This window comes from Sinocyclocheilus anshuiensis, unplaced genomic scaffold, assembly GCF_001515605.1.
Source record: "Sinocyclocheilus anshuiensis isolate Anshui unplaced genomic scaffold, SAMN03320099.WGS_v1.1 scaffold258, whole genome shotgun sequence".
Taxonomy (NCBI): Eukaryota; Metazoa; Chordata; class Actinopteri; order Cypriniformes; family Cyprinidae; genus Sinocyclocheilus; species Sinocyclocheilus anshuiensis.
In genome coordinates, this window is record NW_015547636.1 from 39691 (window position 1) to 59224 (window position 19534).

At 40.4% G+C, this 19534-nt stretch overlaps 1 protein-coding gene across 6 annotated transcripts in view; it reads right to left on the reverse strand.

The window, feature by feature from the left end:
- Positions 1 to 19534, reverse strand: part of LOC107701812 (plexin-B1-like) — an 80060-nt gene that overhangs the window by 29592 nt on the left and 30934 nt on the right. For 2 of the 6 annotated variants that reach the window (XM_016503927.1, XM_016503925.1), the window contains exon 2: positions 2006 to 3122. In XM_016503927.1, the coding sequence (XP_016359413.1) occupies positions 2006 to 3109 (1104 nt within the window). In that variant the 5' untranslated portion in view covers positions 3110 to 3122. Of the gene's footprint in view, positions 1 to 2005; positions 3126 to 13264; positions 13390 to 19534 lie in introns of those variants that run through there. The other 4 variants (XM_016503923.1, XM_016503926.1, XM_016503924.1 and 1 more) reach the window with 3 other exon arrangements.

The following is a 19534-nucleotide window of genomic DNA, read 5'->3' on the forward strand; positions in this document are numbered from 1 at the left end:
ATAAGTAACACAAATAAAATAAATCTCTTCATATAAACAAACTAAGGCTTTGTCTGTGCTCTTTCCATTTAAAATTGGAGGCAACCACTAGGGCTGCATGATTAATCGAATGCGATTGTCATTCGCATTTTGTTAGTAAAGCCAGTTCTGTAATCAGCAGTAAATCATCATCACGTGCTTTCAGATGGAGCCGAATTTACTACACAGAGCTGTAGTTCACTGACAAGTTACGCAAAAAAAAAAAATTGCAGACGATTTTATTGCGCGATTCTGAAATCAAACAAATCGTTCACGATAATGACAGCTGTTTGCATAGCTTCTCAGTGAACTACAGCTCTGTGAAGTAAATGCTGCTCCATCTGAAAGCATGTGAAAATACCACATTTAATAACATATTTTTACTCCAAACTCACTTCATAATGTCAGTCGAGTGTTTGAAATAAATCCTTCTGTGAGATGATGTGGCTTCTTACACAGAATAAGGCACGCAACATATTTCATAGTATTTAAGCAGTGATAAAGGCATTGCATTATAAATATACATTATTTTAATGAAAATTATAATAATAAGAACTCCGATAAACTGTATATTGCCGTAGTCGTGTGTTTATTAGTCACGTTGAATCAATGGAAGCAGTTGAATCTTCTGTTTATCTTTGGCGCATATTTGGAGTTTCAGCGCGAGAGCGCCCTCTGGCCTTTAGGTGGAGATTTACTGCTGATCACAGAACCGTGCTTCACTGAAAGATACGCATGACAATCGCAGCTTCTGTCGAATCACGATTTCGATTTATCGTGCAGCCCTAGAAACATACACATTAAAAGTGGTGACATTATTGTGTCTTTGAGGTCAGAGGTTCAGTGGGCTTCTGTGTGTGTTGGTCACTGGGGCAGTGAGCCCAGAGAGGATGTGGGTCAGCAGAACTCAAACCAGCTGCGGTGTTAAGCTGGATTTAACCACCTCCCAGAGGCTACAAACACAGACACCACTCCTTTTCATTCCCAAGGTCATACTAATACACAATACCCCCTTCCACACTGCAACAGACACATGAAAAGAACATTACCCAATCTCCATTAGTCCCTGTACCTCCTTCCCTCCCCTTCCTTCACTCTCAAACAAAACCTCTTTAGATTACGCTCTTAGAAATTCTCCAGTACTCATTTGTCACGCTTAAAACAAACCATAAACTACACAAACCATAGTATACACAAAATTACAGTATAAAAACCCTATTCGCTACTACTAGTTTTGTTATGCTAAATGGCTATTACAGACAAATAAACTTTCGGTTGCATAAACGTAAAACGTAAATACTCACAGAGCAGAGATTTACAATCAGCCCTGTAACATGCAGAAATCTGGGAGTTACCACTGCATTTGTTATGCCGTGCGGATTAGCACTGGCGCAGGCAGCTGGACGCTAATCTGTGTCAGCACTGAGGCAGCTGCCACTCGCCCAGACTTACACCCCTGTCGCAAAAAAGCCCCAGCTGACCCTGATCTGTCGCCAAGAAACCACACACCATGCTGTCTTACACGACCCGGCTAATGGGGTGATATCTTGTGGCTTTCCCCTAGCCATATATTCCTACTTATTGTTCTTTAGCCATGGATTTAACCCTCATTAAAAAGCCGCTACATTCATGGAGCCACTCCCTCCACCTGCTAAAGGAAAGTCTTTTGAAGCCATGTTGAGGTAGGTGTGTGCGACTGCCTGAGACGGGTAATATAAGCGGATACCTAAGTGCCAAAAAAACAGTGTAAACCACTATCTCATTGGCTAATGTTGGAATTATGCTGTTATTTGGCGGAGTCTAAAGCAGAACTGATTGTGAATGGTGGAAGGGGTATAGGGAACTACAGCCTGGAAAAAAAAAGAGCAAAATTTCATTTTTGTTAGATTAGTTGGCACATCAAAGGCCCTTTGAGAACAACATGATGAATTTCCGTGGGTTGTAATCCTCTTTTAGGAATGACTACAAACACAGGCCAACAACTTACCTGCGGGAGCTTCAGACAATTGGAGGACACTTCGTACTCTATATACGCCTTCTCCTTGTTGTTGGCATCTTTGCCCTCCTGTGTATAACACAGTAGCTGGGCGCCATGCAGGGCTTTATCCAGCTCCTCCACCTTGTACACACAAAGAGCCGACCGGTCTGTGGGTGTGGGAGTCGATGCCTGCCCCATGGCCATAGCCACAAACAGCATGGGTTGTTCACGGTGATAGCCAAGTACAGCCGCCTGAGCCAGATTGTATCCTTCACCGCAGGAAAGCGGCACCTCCACATAAGAGTAGAAATTGGGGTCTCCTGCACAGAGTCTTGAAACATACGTCCGATACTCTCGTTTGCCCCACACGTCGCGCCGAGAGAACACAAAATAGACATAGTTGTTGTGGGAAAAAGCCTTCACAAAGTGGTTGTTGTATTCAGAGTAGCTACCGACAACCAGCTTTCCAAGTTCTTCATGGGAAAATGCTGGTGCAGAGTGTCGGGCAACTGGGGTTAAGCGTCGCATCGTGATTGGCGGGACCCCACCAGGTCCTTTACTGGTGTAGCCCCGCCCAACAAGCATAAGCAGAACACCTTTCTGCTCCACCACCACACCAACCGTGGACACTCGAGGGTCGTTTGCTGCCACATACTGCGTGTCCACGGGGTTGTCGGTCTTGTACAGCACCTGAGAGACGTTCTCTAAGCTTCGCTTCTCGCAGATGCCCTGTAGGACTGTCCCGCACACGATCAGACTGAGTGGTTCCCTTTCTTTGACCTCTTCCAGCAACAGAAGCTTGTTGGTGTTGTCCGTGGTTTCCGCCTGGGTGCAATCGGTGGGGTCAATGGGGGGTAGGCAGTCCGGGCTGTCCAGTTTAGGCCCTGTTTTGCCCCAGGAGAGCAGCTGCAAGTCTGGGGAGAGGTGAAAGAGCACATTTACCGCCCCCACGTAGACGTGGCCTGAATGGGTGTCGAGCAGGAGGTGATTGAGGCGGGAGCCATTAAGGGTGATGAATGTAGGGGGGCTCTGAAGATGACTGGGGGCCAGAGGCAGTACCAGAGGCCACCACAAGATGGCGAGGAGCAGCAACAGGGGAGCAGCAGCTGGCATGGCACCCCCTCACCTGCTAAAAGAGATAGAGATCAAGAAGAGAGAAAGAGAGAGAGGGCAGGTTGAAAAGAAGCATGCATGAAGAAAGAGAATTCAGAATGGAGGGACAGGGTGAGAACGTAAACAACAGGGAAAAAAGTTAGTCAGCAAAGTCAGAAATGTGGAGGCAACGTGCATGAGGAGAGTTATGGGGAGGAAGCAAATATCCGGGAAAAGACAGTAAGGAAGAGGGAGAAGGGCATGGAAAGTTGAGTAACACATGAAAAGGAAGGAAGAGAGTCAGAAGGCAAAGCAAGATAGTCAGTGTTAGCGGAAACCAGAGAGAGGAGGTGATTCAGATGGGTGATCGAGAGAGAAAGATAAAGATATAGAGAAAGAAAGGGAGTAAGAGAGGGGGAAAAGAGAGAGAAAAGACAAATGTTAAGTTAACAGAAAAACACCACAGAGAATACCTACTGCTGCACATCACCATGCAGCACAAAGACTATAGTCTTCAAACACATTCTTTTGTTCTTCAAAGTTCTGCCACCTTCACACAGGCAGTGAAGGATGCTTGAGTGAGACTGCCAGGCTTTGGTCCAGTGCAATAAAAGACACGCGTCTGAGACCAAGAAACACGCAATACTGGAGTTTACTTCAGAAAAGTCAGAACGCCAGCGTACGAGCGGCATACGCAAGAATGGCGGCTGATAAAACGTACCAAAGTGCGCCAGATGAGAGTTCCTGTTATCATTAAAATCCTTTGCTGGTGTTTGTGTCAGCCTCTGGGTGTCTGACTCACTGTTTACTGGCCGATCCTGACTGCCGCAAGATGACATGAGAACACATTCTCGTGTTCCTCAGAATTATCAAGATTTGAGATAGAGAGATAGAAGGCAAGAGAGGGAGAGAGTAAGTGGGGAAACAGAAAGAGATAGAGAAAGCATGTGTGAAAATATGAGCGCGCTGATAAAAAGTAATAGAGATGTGAAGAAGTTAGGTGCTAAATTATTCATGATGCCTGTAGCTGTTGCCTTTCTGGTTTTACTGATGAAACTGAGAAAACAGACACCGCTTTAATCAACCACTCGAAAGTCACGGGCGTCAGCTGTTACATTCATTTATCAACCTCTGAACAAAACCGAGAGAAAATAAAGAATCATCTGATGCAATAACACCTAGATTTTCATTTTCTTCAGAAAACGCGTGGCGCATCCCATACAGAACTCAATGCCATAATGCGTTACTATTGCATTATGCTTTGCTATTGCTACATGGTCAGTTCTATTTTTATTTTTACTTGTTGGCATGCAGTTGCTAGGATATTCTGGGTGGTTGCCAGGGTGTTAATATGCAATTGCTAAAGTTTTCAAAGTTTTTAGCTAAAATGTTATATGGCTGCTAGGTGGCCCAAGACAAAAATCTACCCCAAACCTATATAGCTACTTTCTAAAGGAAAAAAAAACATATTAAACCAGGATATACTAGTTTTGTGGTTTGATCTGAGCTGGTCTTAGCTGGTTTAACTGGAGTTAAATGGCAAGTGTGCTTCCCAGCCTGACCAGCTAAAATAATGCCCAAAAAACTCATCTAAAACCAGACAAAAGACCAGTCTGACCAGGAAATGTACATTGATCCAATTCTGCAACGACTTCCTCTATAACTTACAAATATTAATTTGCTCTCTCTTCAGAACTAAATTGAACTACACAGCACAACTCTTCTCAACAAGACACACAATTTGAGCCATCATTCACATCCGTAGCACAAGTAGTGCGAGATGAGTTAGCCTACACACCAAGGTGTAATATTTAGGGTTAGGAGTTAATTCAAATCCCTAAGCCCAAGTATGAGCAATAGTAATAGTTATGCTTGCCTTCAAGTCAAGTCTAGATAGAGGCTTGACTAATTTCTGCCAGTACGCCAAACACGATTCCATTTTTGAAGGAGAAAAAGTATCAGAGGACACTGAGTATCTGAGCAAGAAAGTTAGAGGGAAAAGAAAGATTCATCTTTAATTCATATCACAGCAGCCAAGAAGTCTTGAGGGCCTAGTATATGAGAGATGAAGAGAAGGAGCAAAGGAGAAGAGGGGAAAAAAATTTCAGAGATGCTAGAGTCTATCAGTATGCATAACATTTTACCTCGTCTCCACCTTCAAAGGGATGGTGGGTAAGAAAAGCACAGTTTGACATGCTGCTGAGATTAGCCACTTCTTTTCAATTAGGCTTTGGACTGGAGAGTTCACGCGCCACCTTGTTTATGAAGGCTGAAAGCTGAACATCGCTTTGTACGGTGCCTCTTGTCTACCTAGCTTAAGGACTCATGCTATCCACGTTTAATGAACATGATCAAAAGGAACGAGCTCAGAGAGCCTACGGACCGCCAGATGATTTTTCTTATCCTTAGTCATGACCGGTTTCGCCAAGGTCTTGCACAACAGGATCTGGAAAATCTAAATGATGCTGACTTGCATTCAGAGTGGAAAAAAACACTTTGATAATAAGCGGACATGCTTTAGATATTCCACAGTCAGCAAAAAAAAAGATTCTAGAGCACTTTTTCAAGTGGTCATATCATGAAAATTTAAATTTCCCTTGATCTTTTATTAAAAAATAAGTTCAATATAGGCTATGACACATTTTGGTGTTAGGCAAACCAGAGTAGTTATGAAAAGTCGTGTTAGTGTTTTTTCCTCATTTTTGATTTATTTTTCTCATTTATATTTTCTAAAACTGCACACAACCAGCCAAGTTTAAAACTCTTGTTTTAGTTCAATGGTTGACAGTTGAACTGACAATCGACAGTTTTTTACAGTTTTCCACATTTGTTTCTGACTACCACTAAAATGCAGTTTGGCATGTGCAAAATTCATCATGGCTACAATGTCAGTCAATATAAATTAGAGCCCGACCGATATATCGTTTAGCCGATATTATCAGCCGTTATTAGTCTGTCGCCAATATATCGGTATCGGCGAATATGCCGCCGATATTAATTTTTTTTTACAGAACATATAACGCAGATAAAATGCTTGAAATGGTGTAATTACTTAGTTTGTCCAGCAGAGGACAAACAGAGGACATCAACCGCGCTCCATTGTTTGCTACTGGCGACCTGGATAAAACGCTTTAAAGCTCAAGTCTATGGAAACCCATTGAAACTTTGAACGGCCATATCTCCATAACGGCACGGCGGATCCGCACCAAATTCGGGGGATCCCTTCAGCTCGAGGAACCCTCTCGAACGCGAATCGAGTGTACGTCTCGAGGCCCTCTTTCGAATGAGACCACCCCCGCGTCGATAGTCCTCGGGGTTCGGGAGTTACGGGCGGTTAAATTCACGGTCCGGCGCCGACCGATCTAGCAATCCCGGGGGCTACTGACGCACGGAGGGTGGCGTTCAAGAGGGCTCCTCGAGCTGAAGGGATCCCCCGAATTTGGTGGAGATCCGCCGGCGCGTTCGCGAGATAGTGACACCAGCCAACACTTTCACTTCAGTAAGGAGGTCTCTTGTTCAGGCAGCAGCATTCAAGCGTTGTCTTATTCGACCGTAAGTGCCCTGCGAAGTGGACTTCACATGATATTCTGCCATGATTCCAGTTCCAAGGGAACGTACACGTTACATTCAAAGGGCATTAAAGTGCGCGAGACGTGAATTTATATTTATTTACAGAAGTAAATTATGTCACACTTCACTAGTAAGTTTCGTCTGTGTGTGAAGACAGTAGCGCAAATCCGTGAATGAATGTTCCAAAGTGAAATAAACTTCAACGGAATAAAGTTGAATGGAATTGAATTAAAGTTGAATAAACTTCAACTTTACTGTTCAGTGCACTGATGTCAGACTCATTTTGAATAAAGTTTATTGTTAAATGGCCTGCCTCCATCATTACATATCTTGTATATCATTAGCCATCATATATTCTGTTTATGCATATACTGTATTCTATATATAGTACCAGTCAAATATTTGGACACACGAATGGGAAAGTGTCCAAACTTTTGACTGGTATTGTACTATAATATACACAAAGAATCTCTTACTCCCATTTTACTCCCAAATATAGGTATCGGCCCCAAAAAACCCATATCGGTCGGGCTCTAATATAAATATCAACACCTTTTCAGTTTTGAATGACCATGTGAACAAATCCAGTAAACAAAGTCTAGCAAATCTCTATATTTACATTTACGGCTGATGCTTTATTCCAAACTGATGTACACTGCATTCAAGGCATACATTTTATTAGTTGATGCATTGCCTGGGAATCGAATTCCTGCTGTTGTCATTGCTAGCAATCATGCTCCATTGTTTGACCTACAGGAACGCCTATAAATCATAACAGAGGTCATTTATATATAGCCGTCTTAAGGGTACAGTAACGAAAGCAGTCTGATGAACTCAGTCTGTCAGAAAGAGGGTGGGAAATGCTTATGAAATTCCAAATTCGGACTATTTTTGCATACCTCGTTTAAAATTGAGATAAAAAGTAGGATATCATACTGGTATCGAATAGACAATGTGTAAATGCTACATGTATCAGTCTTACCTGAATAAATCAGTGAGGCGTTCACAGCCCTTGAGCATTTTAATAGCGAGAGGGTGTGTCGCCACCACCGTATCCTCACCGAAAATCTAACCGAGAGTGGCAAACAGAAGCGAAACGGAGAGCTTGCGATTAAATCCCACCCAGGGTGCAACCATTCCTACACAGATCCACCTAACAGCAGCAGACAGGGTGAGAATGGCACAGAACAAAAGTATGCTAAAATGGAGCATGCAGGAGGTCTCTTATACTGTCAAAACAGGCAATTTCACAGCTTGAATTAGGTCGAGCTTTTGCAGCATCAGCATTCATCTCCATTTTTTGACTTAAATGGTAATAACTGTTTCGGGGCATCATGGGAGCGAGTGAGAACACACTCCCTATTCACTAGGAAAGAGGAATAGCTACTGCCTTTGTGATGAGCAATGGAAAAAGCTTGGGATATATATTGGAGACAAGCTCTTCCTTACACACGCACACACAAAGAACTGGGACTTGACAAAGGGAAGAAATAAACAGAGGATGGTTTTGCAGCAAACTATTGTAAAACCAGACAAATAGCTATTATACTTAATGCGTATCTTGAATAACAGCTTTTGCAATATGTAAACATGTTTTAAATAGGGGGTAGCATAGTTTATCACCCTGAAAGGTGCAACCAATTTAGGGAGAGCCATTTCGACTGCAGGCTGACCTTTGACCCTTGCTGGAAGCGCTTGTGCCGCCCATTTCTTTAGTGTGTGTATGTGTGTACATTCACAATCTCGGTAAACTTCCTCTCCTGCATAGCAGCATATTAAAACAAAGCACATACTTACTAGGTTGCTACACTCACTCAACACTCATTACCTCCAGAAACACACGCTAGTAATTATAGCGTGCATGTGTCTAATTTCTTTGCCGAGTGCATGATAAACAAAACACAATATCAGACACAAAGCTTACTAGTACACACAATTCTTCCAGACAGACACACTTTCCACACAGGCAAACCCCACAAAAAATGAAGGACATCACACAAAGCATGCAACTGGCACATTCAAAAAAAAAATGAGCCTCTGTGTGTGTAAAAAAAAAATGAGATGAGCTTCAGAGGCCAAGACTCCTCAATGGGGGTGAGCCAACAGACAGACATGCAAATCCCACCCATGCTGTGTGCTTGCGCTATCAGAGGAAGAAATCGCTTCGGCAGGCTTGACATCTGACAAAACGTCTCCCCTAATTTAAAGCAGTCTGAACTGACGGAACAATATAGTCTGGCTACAATTCTTAGGTTTTGGTGGGCGTAACTACCATCGACCTTAAGGATGCATCCCTAAAGTATTCAGAGATGTCAACTGATCAATATTGATATTTAAATGACTTCACAATTTCCCCCCAAAACCGAACACTTGGTTATATCCTTCAATCTAATGGAGCTTTAATGCAAAATTCTGCATGTACAAGTAGATGCATGTAAATTCATGAATGCTAATCACGCCCTTCTAGCAAAAGCTCGATAAAAAATAAGCAAGTCATGACATTTTTGCCTAATTGGATCACTTTCTCAAGGTGTGAACTTCTCAGATGAGATGTTTGCTTCACATTCGAGTCCGTACGTGCCACACAAAGAGGGCGTAGATCGGGTGAGCGGTCACAGCAGGTGGGGGCAGCAAGATTTTGAGTGGAAATTAACCTGGAAATCTGATGTGACACAAAGCATCTTGCGACACGCACCACTGCGTCTCGTCAAAACATCTCTCGTCATTTAAATGCATCTGAATTCATAAAGCATCAGAAAAGTGTCTGAATTCATAAGACAATGCAAGACCCAATTAATGGGATAGTCCACCCAAAAATATAAATTCTGTCAGCACTTACTCACCTTTATGTCGTACTAAACCTGCATGACTTATTTTATATTGCGGAACACAAAAGACGACAAGGTAACACTTTACAAAACGGTCTCATTAGTTAATGCATAACTAACATACATTTGCTACAGTATTTAGCTACAGCAGTTCATGTCAGCTCAGGTCCATTAATTAATATTAACAGATACAACTTTTGATTTGAATAATGTATTAGTAAATGTTGAAATCAACAGTAACTAAGATTAATAAATGCTTTAGAAGTATTACTCGTTAGTTCATGTTAACTAATGTAGCTAACTTATGTTAACAAATGGAACCTTATTGTAAGTGTTACTAAAGATATTTTGAAAAACAATAAAATTGGAGCCTACTGACTTACATTGTACACTCTCAGAAAAAAGGTACAAAAGCTGTCACTGGGGTGGTACCCTTTCAAAAGTTACTAATATGTACCATTTAGGTACTAATATGTAAACCTTAGTTACTGATATATTCCTTTAAGGTACTAATATGCGCCATTAAGGGGTAAATATGGTACAAAGGTAGGCCTTTTGAAAGGTTACCGCTCCATTCACAGCTTTTGTACCTTTTGTCTGCGCATATATGAACCAGAGAAGACACTTTTCAAAATATCTTCCATGTTCTACAGATGAAGCAGTGTCATCAAAGTGATTAAATGCTGACAGAATTATCATATATCCCTTTAATTACCACATCCTTGCAAAAGCTTGATTAAAAAAGCAAGCCATTTTTGACTTAAGTTCTCATAAGTTAAGATCACATTTGCGTCACGTCACACAAAGCAGATCGGGCACAGATTGGTGGGGTTGTCGCAGCAGGTGAGACTGTGCCATGCTAACGCAGGTGTCAGGGTGGAAATAAACCTGGAAATTCGGTGCGAGACAAAGACAAAGCATCTCGCAACACGCATCATGTCTGGTGGAGATGGGCACATCGCGGAGCTGCCGCTGATTATTACAGCGTTGGCTCTTTGAATGCGTACCGAGAGTGAGAGTGACTGGGATTTACAAGTCTCTTTGATGCCAGGCATGAAAGTGTCAGCACACCAAGTGTGTGTGTGTGTGAGCGTGCGAGAGAGAGAGAGTTTGTGAGAGTGTGTGTGTGTGTGTGTGTGTGTGTGTGTGTGTGCGCGCCTGGGGTGTGCAGTGGTTAATCACCACCTCTGTGCGGAGGGAGGGTGGGCAAGTTCTCATTTCCATACTCTACACCCAAGCAGGAGGGGGTGATACTTTGAGAAATATGGAACTAGAGAGAGAGAAGGTTGGGAAAATTGAAAAAAAGAAGAGAAAGGCAAAAAAACAACAGAGAACGTGTCTGGCTGTTTGAAGAACACAAAGCGGGAGTGTGATAAAATACGCCGATTAGTAAAGTAACCTCGTGCATATTTCATCGCTGACAGTTGTATGCTACTAAGGCTCCTAATATTTTAGAGAAAAGACTCGCCACTTCGTATTTACTCTCCCGCCACGCCAACTCAACTATCTTCATATCTCTGTTGCAATTTGTCCTCTGTTTCCAGCAAAGCCTCCTCTCCTCATCGCTGCTTTATACTCTCCAACTGAGCTCATGAATATTTTGCGCATATTTCACGCACGCTGCTAGATATCTGATATCATCAGGGTGTTTCGGCAAGGAGAGCAAGAGTTTAGCTCTGCCGTTTAGGTCCTGCAGGAATTTTTGCTGGAGAAAACACGGCTGCGGTCGAACTAAGCGAGTCAGGCAACCAATCATCTAAGGCTGCCTGTAATTATCACCTCTCTGAACAAACAAATATGATGACATCTTATTTTGATGGTAATGAGCCGTAATGGCCACAATGGGAGATATAATGATGCTCAAGCAAGCTTTTATCACAGACGAACTCTGTGAATCTGCAGGAAAATGACACGGAGTGGCTCTTTTGAATGCAACCTGCAGGTAATCACAGTAAACCTTTTTCTAAAAAAGCGCCGTTTCAATTTTACGCTGATTGAATTCAACAGTTCTGGCAGGTTAGAAAGGTGCACATCTATATTCATAAGCTGGATGAGTGTGAGAAGTGCGTCTACTCTGTGAATTTTAAAAACAGTTCTGGAACCATCAACCGTATGATGATGATTATTAGGTTTCACCCTCGGCTCTCATTTTCACACCGGCAGACTCTCTCACTTCGTGAGCGGCCCACACTGCTTTCATCACCACCTTGACAAGCATCTGCGTGCATAAAAATGCAACATTAATTATATGATGGGGGCAGATAAACACGCTCACTCCAGTGAAACCGACAGGAAGGGAGCTGCCACTAAATTCACGGGCTACTTCGTACATTACACACCCTATTTAATAGCTGTTTTAGAGGCTGAAAACAACAACAACAAAAAAACACAGCTGTATGGTTTGTCTGCCCAGCTCAGGGAGCATAATAATGACTTTGAATGAAGGTTCCCTAAAGCGTTTACAAGCCAAACATTTTGCAAGATATGGGCCGTCTTTGAAGAGGGAAAGAAAATGCAAATTCGCAGGAGTGCAATTTCAAATTAGAGACTAAAGGGAGGAAAAACTTGTTTGTGGGTACCGTGTGCATGAAACAATAAAAGAATGTCAACACGAGCAGCACATTACGCCCCCCATATGCTGAACGCAAGGTGAAAACCCACCACTCCTCAGGGACTAAAAGGGAGGAGGCGTTTAGAAAGGAAACAATGGAGTCATAACAACGGGGGGAGCGCATGAAAAAAGAAAGAGCGGGTGAAAAGAGATGTTCGGGTTTCATGAAACTTGGTACGGCTCACTGAAAAGACACAATCCCGAACGCGACTCCTAGAGTGGCACGCCACACCTCCCGGAGGAATAGTACAATAACCGCAAGCTGCTGATACAGAGGCTGGAAAAACCACTGAGTAAATGTGTGATTAAACATCTAGTTATCTTCCAATTAAGCCTGAATACATTAGATCCACTCCACAACAGGTTAGCGTGGCATTTGAGGTCTTTGACTAGTCACCTCGGACTAATTGGAGTCTTGAGAATAAGATGTCAAAGCAGCTGTCTGATAATGTTGTTTCAGATGCATTGACATTCATGTGATGTTATTCATCTACAGTGACAGACTAAATCAGTCCCATTAAAGTTTTATAAACAGAGCTGAATGAAAAGGATTAAAGAAAAATGAAAGGCATTAAAGAACAAATGTAATTTAGACAGCAATCCTCAGTTTAAAAAGGTTTGCAAACTACATTTAAATAGCAGACACTTAAAAAAAAGATGAAAACCATTTTGCTTTTCACGTTTCTTTTTTTCTTTTCTATCAAAGTGTAGCTTGTTAGAGCTTGAAATAGAATGCAAGAGCAAAAATCAATGAATACTCTCAGAGGTCTGTCCCAGAGTGCAGGCAACCTTCTGAAAGGTTATGAAATATAAACAGAACATACTGAACGAGCTGGACACAAAGATGCATTATGTTCAGTGCTCTGATGGTAAGTTATGAAATGCTAAATGAGATTCCTGTCAGGTAAATGAAAACAATACATTATTCCTAATCACATTAGCCTACTTAATTTAATGAGCCCAAGATCATAAGAACTTCTCCATTGACATTCACAATAACTTAATGTAACATAACCCTAAACATTTCCCTCAAAAACAAAGTAATTTTTACCTGAAATGCACTTATTTGAATCTGTAAACAGTTTTTCAAAGCATCTACAGATGAACAAATTCAGCGCTCAGTATCCAAAAACACCCAAAAGTTTCTCAGCGAACTGTGCTACTCACTTCATTCAGCGGCACTGCGTTTCATTTCCTTTGAAGTCAAAGCGAAAGTCTTGTTAATTTTTAAAACAACAACACAAGCGTTTGAAAGTGAACCCGGTAAATCCCATTATGCGTGTGCTACATTGTTGTGAAGCGGCTCAGACTCCAGCGAGCAGCGCGAGCGGCTCTGGGGGGGAGTGGGCGGGGCTTTCCGAACGTCATGAAACAGTTTCAATGAAGTGCTTGTGGAGTGGGCGGGGCTTTCCCTTACGTAGGGGAGGTACTACAGGTGAACAGATAGACAAAACATTTTGCTTTTATATTAGCATTTTAGTTTTCAGACATGACTGCCTTTTTGTTGATGATGAAGCAATAAAAAGCATTTTATTTTATTATCTTATTTATGATTAATATATGTATAATTATTATTTGTATCAACATTACTTACTTTTCCCCCTCACAGTTTTTATTGTGCTTATTGATACTCCGTATTAATGTGTTTTCCTTTTCATTAAAGGTGCTCTAATCATCTTTAGGAGTATCGCACATAATGACACCTTATTTTCTGACAGATATCATTGAAATTATTATAATAATGAGTGATATTTTGCCAATCAAAAACACTCTGTGCCTGTCAATCAATTCAAGGGCAGGGGGGAGAGGGCTTTTGTCTGAAGCTAGCAAAATGGCTGAAATCAAATCATTAACAGCTCCTTTAATGAAAATGTAACTTTTTAAGAAAGTGCAAACAGAACTTTTTTTGCATTCTGATTTAATCTTAAAATATGCAAATTACGATAAGTAAATAATAATACAAATCTGCATTTATCAAAAGTGATGTAGATCCCACAGAAACCATCACAACATTTTTCAAAACATTCATTTTACAACTTTAGGAAAACATTTGCATATGAACATGCATTTTTTTCAAAAACCCATTTAAGAATTATGAGAATTATCTTTTAAGAAGCAATATTTAAAATTAGTGGTCTGTGCATGTAAAAATATACGGATTATCAGTATATTTCATAACATTACTAACTGTTTCTTAAATATAGGCTGCTAACCAATTCTAATGTAATTAATTTTTGTGATATTTTAGCTAATTCCATAATTTAGCTAATTAACTAATTCCCTAGACCTCTAAAGGTTCGTAACATCAAGTAACATGTCGTAGAGAAACAAAAAAAAAAATTCAACAAATTTTTAATCCACCCAAAATCATCACTTAAGCCTGCAGTACCTCCCCTTAATATTTAATGCTGGCATTTGGGCATGAACTGAAGCACGCTGCATTTAAAGGCGCATGTCGGGTGGATTTGGGGTGTTGCGGGGGGAGGCAGAGACACGCCTCTCCGCGCCGCAGCTGGAGAGAGCAGATGGGGTGTGACACCCGTGTGTTTCTGTTGCACCGTGTTTTGACACGGATACTGTCGGGTTCACACAATACCAATTGAAACGAATGCAGATCTCTCAAACGCACCGCCTTTAATAGATTCTTCGCCATCCGCTGGGCTTCATTTGTCAAATGTCACCCGGCTGTGACATTTCCCACGGTGTCAACCTACAAGTGCATTAAAAAAGGGATGCATTTTAAAGATACCAAGGGGAAAATCATAAGTGCAACATACACACATGCACCTTTCTACAAATTGCTTCAGTACCTTTTTTCCATCAAGAAGAAATCAACTAGAATCAGCTGTGAATTGAAACCGGGCCTTGTATAATTTTGTATTACATAACTGTAGTGCAATACTGTATGTATGTGTGTGTATATATATATATATATATATATATATATATATATATATATATATATATATACACACAGAGTTATTAAAGAGAAAATAAGCAGTATATATTAACAGTAGTGTGTGTGTGTGTGTGTATATATATATATATATATATATATGTATATATGTGTATATATATGTGTGTGTGTGTGTGTGTGAGTATTTTTTATACAGTATTTACAAACTTTTTTTGTCCATATTTACTGTGGTCTTTTTAGTCTTTGTGACTGTCTACAACATATGTCACTGTAATTCCCTGAAATAACTGGGTTCTTTATCCATTGCTAAAGTTGACTTATTGGTGTTATTTTGCATCACTGATTTACATACAGTCTTTATTAATATTTTACATTTTTTATATTTTCCAATTTAATTTAAATTTTATTCGTTTTAGTCATTTATTATTTTTGTTAGTTTTTATTTTTAAATGTCTATATATTTTTAATTCATTTTTATCTAATATTTACTTTATTTTAGTACGTCAAGTTAAACTAAATTAAAATGAGAATAAAATATTTGATTTATTTATATATTTACATTTTTCACTTTCATTACAATTTTAATGTTTTTCAAATTTTATTGCGTGTTGTCATTTATATTATTATTATTTTTTAAACATATATCTGTTTTTTTATTTCCGTTTTAGTTATTTTAGTACATTGAGGCAAAGCTGAAATGTAATACGTTTACGTTTTTTATATTTTCTTTTTTCATTTTTAGTTCAAATGTTCTTTATTTTGTTGTGTCTGTCATTCTTTTATCATTATTTATGTCTATATAGTTAGTTTTTATTAATTAGTTTTAGTTTTTTAGCACAAGTTAAAATAAATGAATATAAGAAATGTTGCCATGGCAACCGGCTCAAATAAAATAAGTTAGTTACATTTTATTTTATTTTCACTCAGTTTATGTCTTTTTTGTATTTATGGTTTTAGTTTTTGTTAACTATAACAACCCTGCCTCACACAAAAGCACAAAATCTCCTTGACACAGCAAAGAAATGATGACGGCTCATTGTATTTAGTCAGAGCCGGAGAAGAAAGCCATAGAAAGAGCGAGAGAGTCAGTGAAGGGGAGAGAGTTGAGAGAGAAGGGCTCCCCAGCGGGTTTACTGATGAGCAGGCATGCGGGGAGACTGGGGGGCTCAGCTGGGGCTGTTTGCCCAGCAGTGAACACCCGTCATCAAGGAGCTCATAAAATATTAATCCAGCACACAAAGACGGGAAGAAGACGGACAGAGTGACCAGAGAAAGACGGTGCGAGAGAGAGAGAGACTGATGCAGGCTGAGCGTAATGAATGGACCGAGAGGGAGGGAGGGGGCCGTGGGGTGAAAGGGTGACATGCAGTAATTGGGGGGAAATCTGCGCGACGGTGGGTGGAAACCATTATTGGCAGGTGGAACAAAAATGGACGCATCCCTGAAATAATGAAGCGAGGGGGAGGAGAGCAAGGAGGAGATGCGGCGAGCAATAAGATGAGAATTGGCACTCATTTAATTACAACTACTTTAAAATAAAACTGTTCTCATGACAATGGCACGGAATTAGAAATAGCGGCGCGCTTCCGACTGCGGAGGGCCGAGTTTGGAGGAATGGGCTCGGAGCGTATGTTCACATAAGAAGTTTTGGCAGGAAGCGCAGCGCCCAACAGTTGTCTGTTTACACTCCTGGAGCCAAGGACTGGGCCCACAACAGAACAATGCTGATTTGTTAGGAGGACTCCAAGTGGCTCTTCATGTCCAAATACGCGCTGGCACACAAGGACAGGCGCTGAATAGAGAGCACGCACACATGCGCATCCACACCGGATCAGACATCAATACATATCCATAGTGTTAATATTCTGGAACAGAGGGCAAAGCTCTTAGGGATGCCTGAAAGCAATAATCAATTTTATTCAGATAGCTGCCTGTGGGATGCGTGTCACACTAGGGACGGCGTTTAAAGTTAAAAGAGAGGCCAATGGCTAGAGCTAAAAAAAACAAGGCTCATCCAAAAACGGGTGATCTAATGTGCTGCTTATGCTCTGATTAAAGGATTAGGTTACCTAAAAATAAAACGTCTGTCATCGTTTACTCACCCTCATGTCAGCCCGATGCCGTATGCTGATATTTTTAACACAGCAGATGTGTTAAAAATATGACGAGTCTAAACACTAACCTTTTTTATAGTGAGCACATCAGACAAACTCCAAAGAGGACCAAAGAAAACATTGGAAAACCTAATAAAAGTAGATCATGCGACTTGTAAAGTCATGCAGTGGGTTTGTGTGAGGTACAGTCAAAAATTTCAGAATTATTTGTAAAAGAAAAGAAAATTCTCATAAATACTTATAAAAGGCGAGTTAACCAGTTGCAATATTCTGAAGGGCGTTGACATTAGACAGCTGCAGTGGAGGGCAAATGTATTTACATTTATGCATTTGGCAGATGCTTTTATCCGAAGTGTATATTTTAAGTTCATGTTGATGAACTGAACCCTTGACCTTGGTGTTGCTAGCATCATGCTACACTGTTTGAGATACAGGAATGCAATTATAAATAAATAAGGGTTACACAAAGTGTAATGTCATATGGACATTTTTTTTTTTCCTTTTCAGCAATGGAACGGTTTATGTGTAGAGTGAAAAAAACTTCCACATTTCTCCTGTCCACAGAAAAATATCAGAAAAATTTACTTTCATTTGTTTCATTTGGGTGAACTACACCTTTAAGAACACCAGTGTTTCAGAAAAGTTAGAAAGAGGAAATCCACAGCAGATAAACAGGACAGGATGAGAACACAGGCTTGGCCGGACACACATTTACCCTGCATCTCAAAATAAAGTCCTCATCAGCAAGTTTGTGAACCTTGTGGTTTGCCTGGTGATGACAAATGACTCAAAAAAAAAAAAAAATGAGTTCAGATTACACCTCATGCACTTTGCAGAACCTGTGGCTGAATCAAAAACAAAACATTGACATTTACTTGCAAAGCAAAACCACACAGGACGAGCATCAGAGAGAAACAGAGGAGGAGTAAGCCTGGAGCCAAGGACTGGGCCCACAACAGAACAATGCTGATTTGTTAGGAGGACTCCAAGTGGCTCTTCATGTCCAAATACGCGCTGGCACACAAGGACAGGCGCTGAATAGAGAGCACGCACACATGCGCATCCACACCGGATCAGACATCAATACATATCCATAGTGTTAATATTCTGGAACAGAGGGCAAAGCTCTTAGGGATGCCTGAAAGCAATAATCAATTTTATTCAGATAGCTGCCTGTGGGATGCGTGTCACACTAGGGACGGCGTTTAAAGTTAAAAGAGAGGCCAATGGCTAGAGCTAAAAAAAACAAGGCTCATCCAAAAACGGGTGATCTAATGTGCTGCTTATGCTCTGATTAAAGGATTAGGTTACCTAAAAATAAAACGTCTGTCATCGTTTACTCACCCTCATGTCAGCCCGATGCCGTATGCTGATATTTTTAACACAGCAGATGTGTTAAAAATATGACGAGTCTAAACACTAACCTTTTTTATAGTGAGCACATCAGACAAACTCCAAAGAGGACCAAAGAAAACATTGGAAAACCTAATAAAAGTAGATCATGCGACTTGTAAAGTCATGCAGTGGGTTTGTGTGAGGTACAGTCAAAAATTTCAGAATTATTTGTAAAAGAAAAGAAAATTCTCATAAATACTTATAAAAGGCGAGTTAACCAGTTGCAATATTCTGAAGGGCGTTGACATTAGACAGCTGCAGTGGAGGGCAAATGTATTTACATTTATGCATTTGGCAGATGCTTTTATCCGAAGTGTATATTTTAAGTTCATGTTGATGAACTGAACCCTTGACCTTGGTGTTGCTAGCATCATGCTACACTGTTTGAGATACAGGAATGCAATTATAAATAAATAAGGGTTACACAAAGTGTAATGTCATATGGACATTTTTTTTTTTCCTTTTCAGCAATGGAACGGTTTATGTGTAGAGTGAAAAAAACTTCCACATTTCTCCTGTCCACAGAAAAATATCAGAAAAATTGACTTTCATTTGTTTCATTTGGGTGAACTACACCTTTAAGAACACCAGTGTTTCAGAAAAGTTAGAAAGAGGAAATCCACAGCAGATAAACAGGACAGGATGAGAACACAGGCTTGGCCGGACACACATTTACCCTGCATCTCAAAATAAAGTCCTCATCAGCAAGTTTGTGAACCTTGTGGTTTGCCTGGTGATGACAAATGACTCAAAAAAAAAAAAAAATGAGTTCAGATTACACCTCATGCACTTTGCAGAACCTGTGGCTGAATCAAAAACAAAACATTGACATTTACTTGCAAAGCAAAACCACACAGGACGAGCATCAGAGAGAAACAGAGGAGGAGTAAGCAAAGGAGTGATTTAACAACACTCCTAATGTAAACATTTTATTTTAGTATCATTGATATACTACTATAGTTTTAGATTCATTAAAATAATAAAAAAAAAATAAAAAAAAAATGTATATAT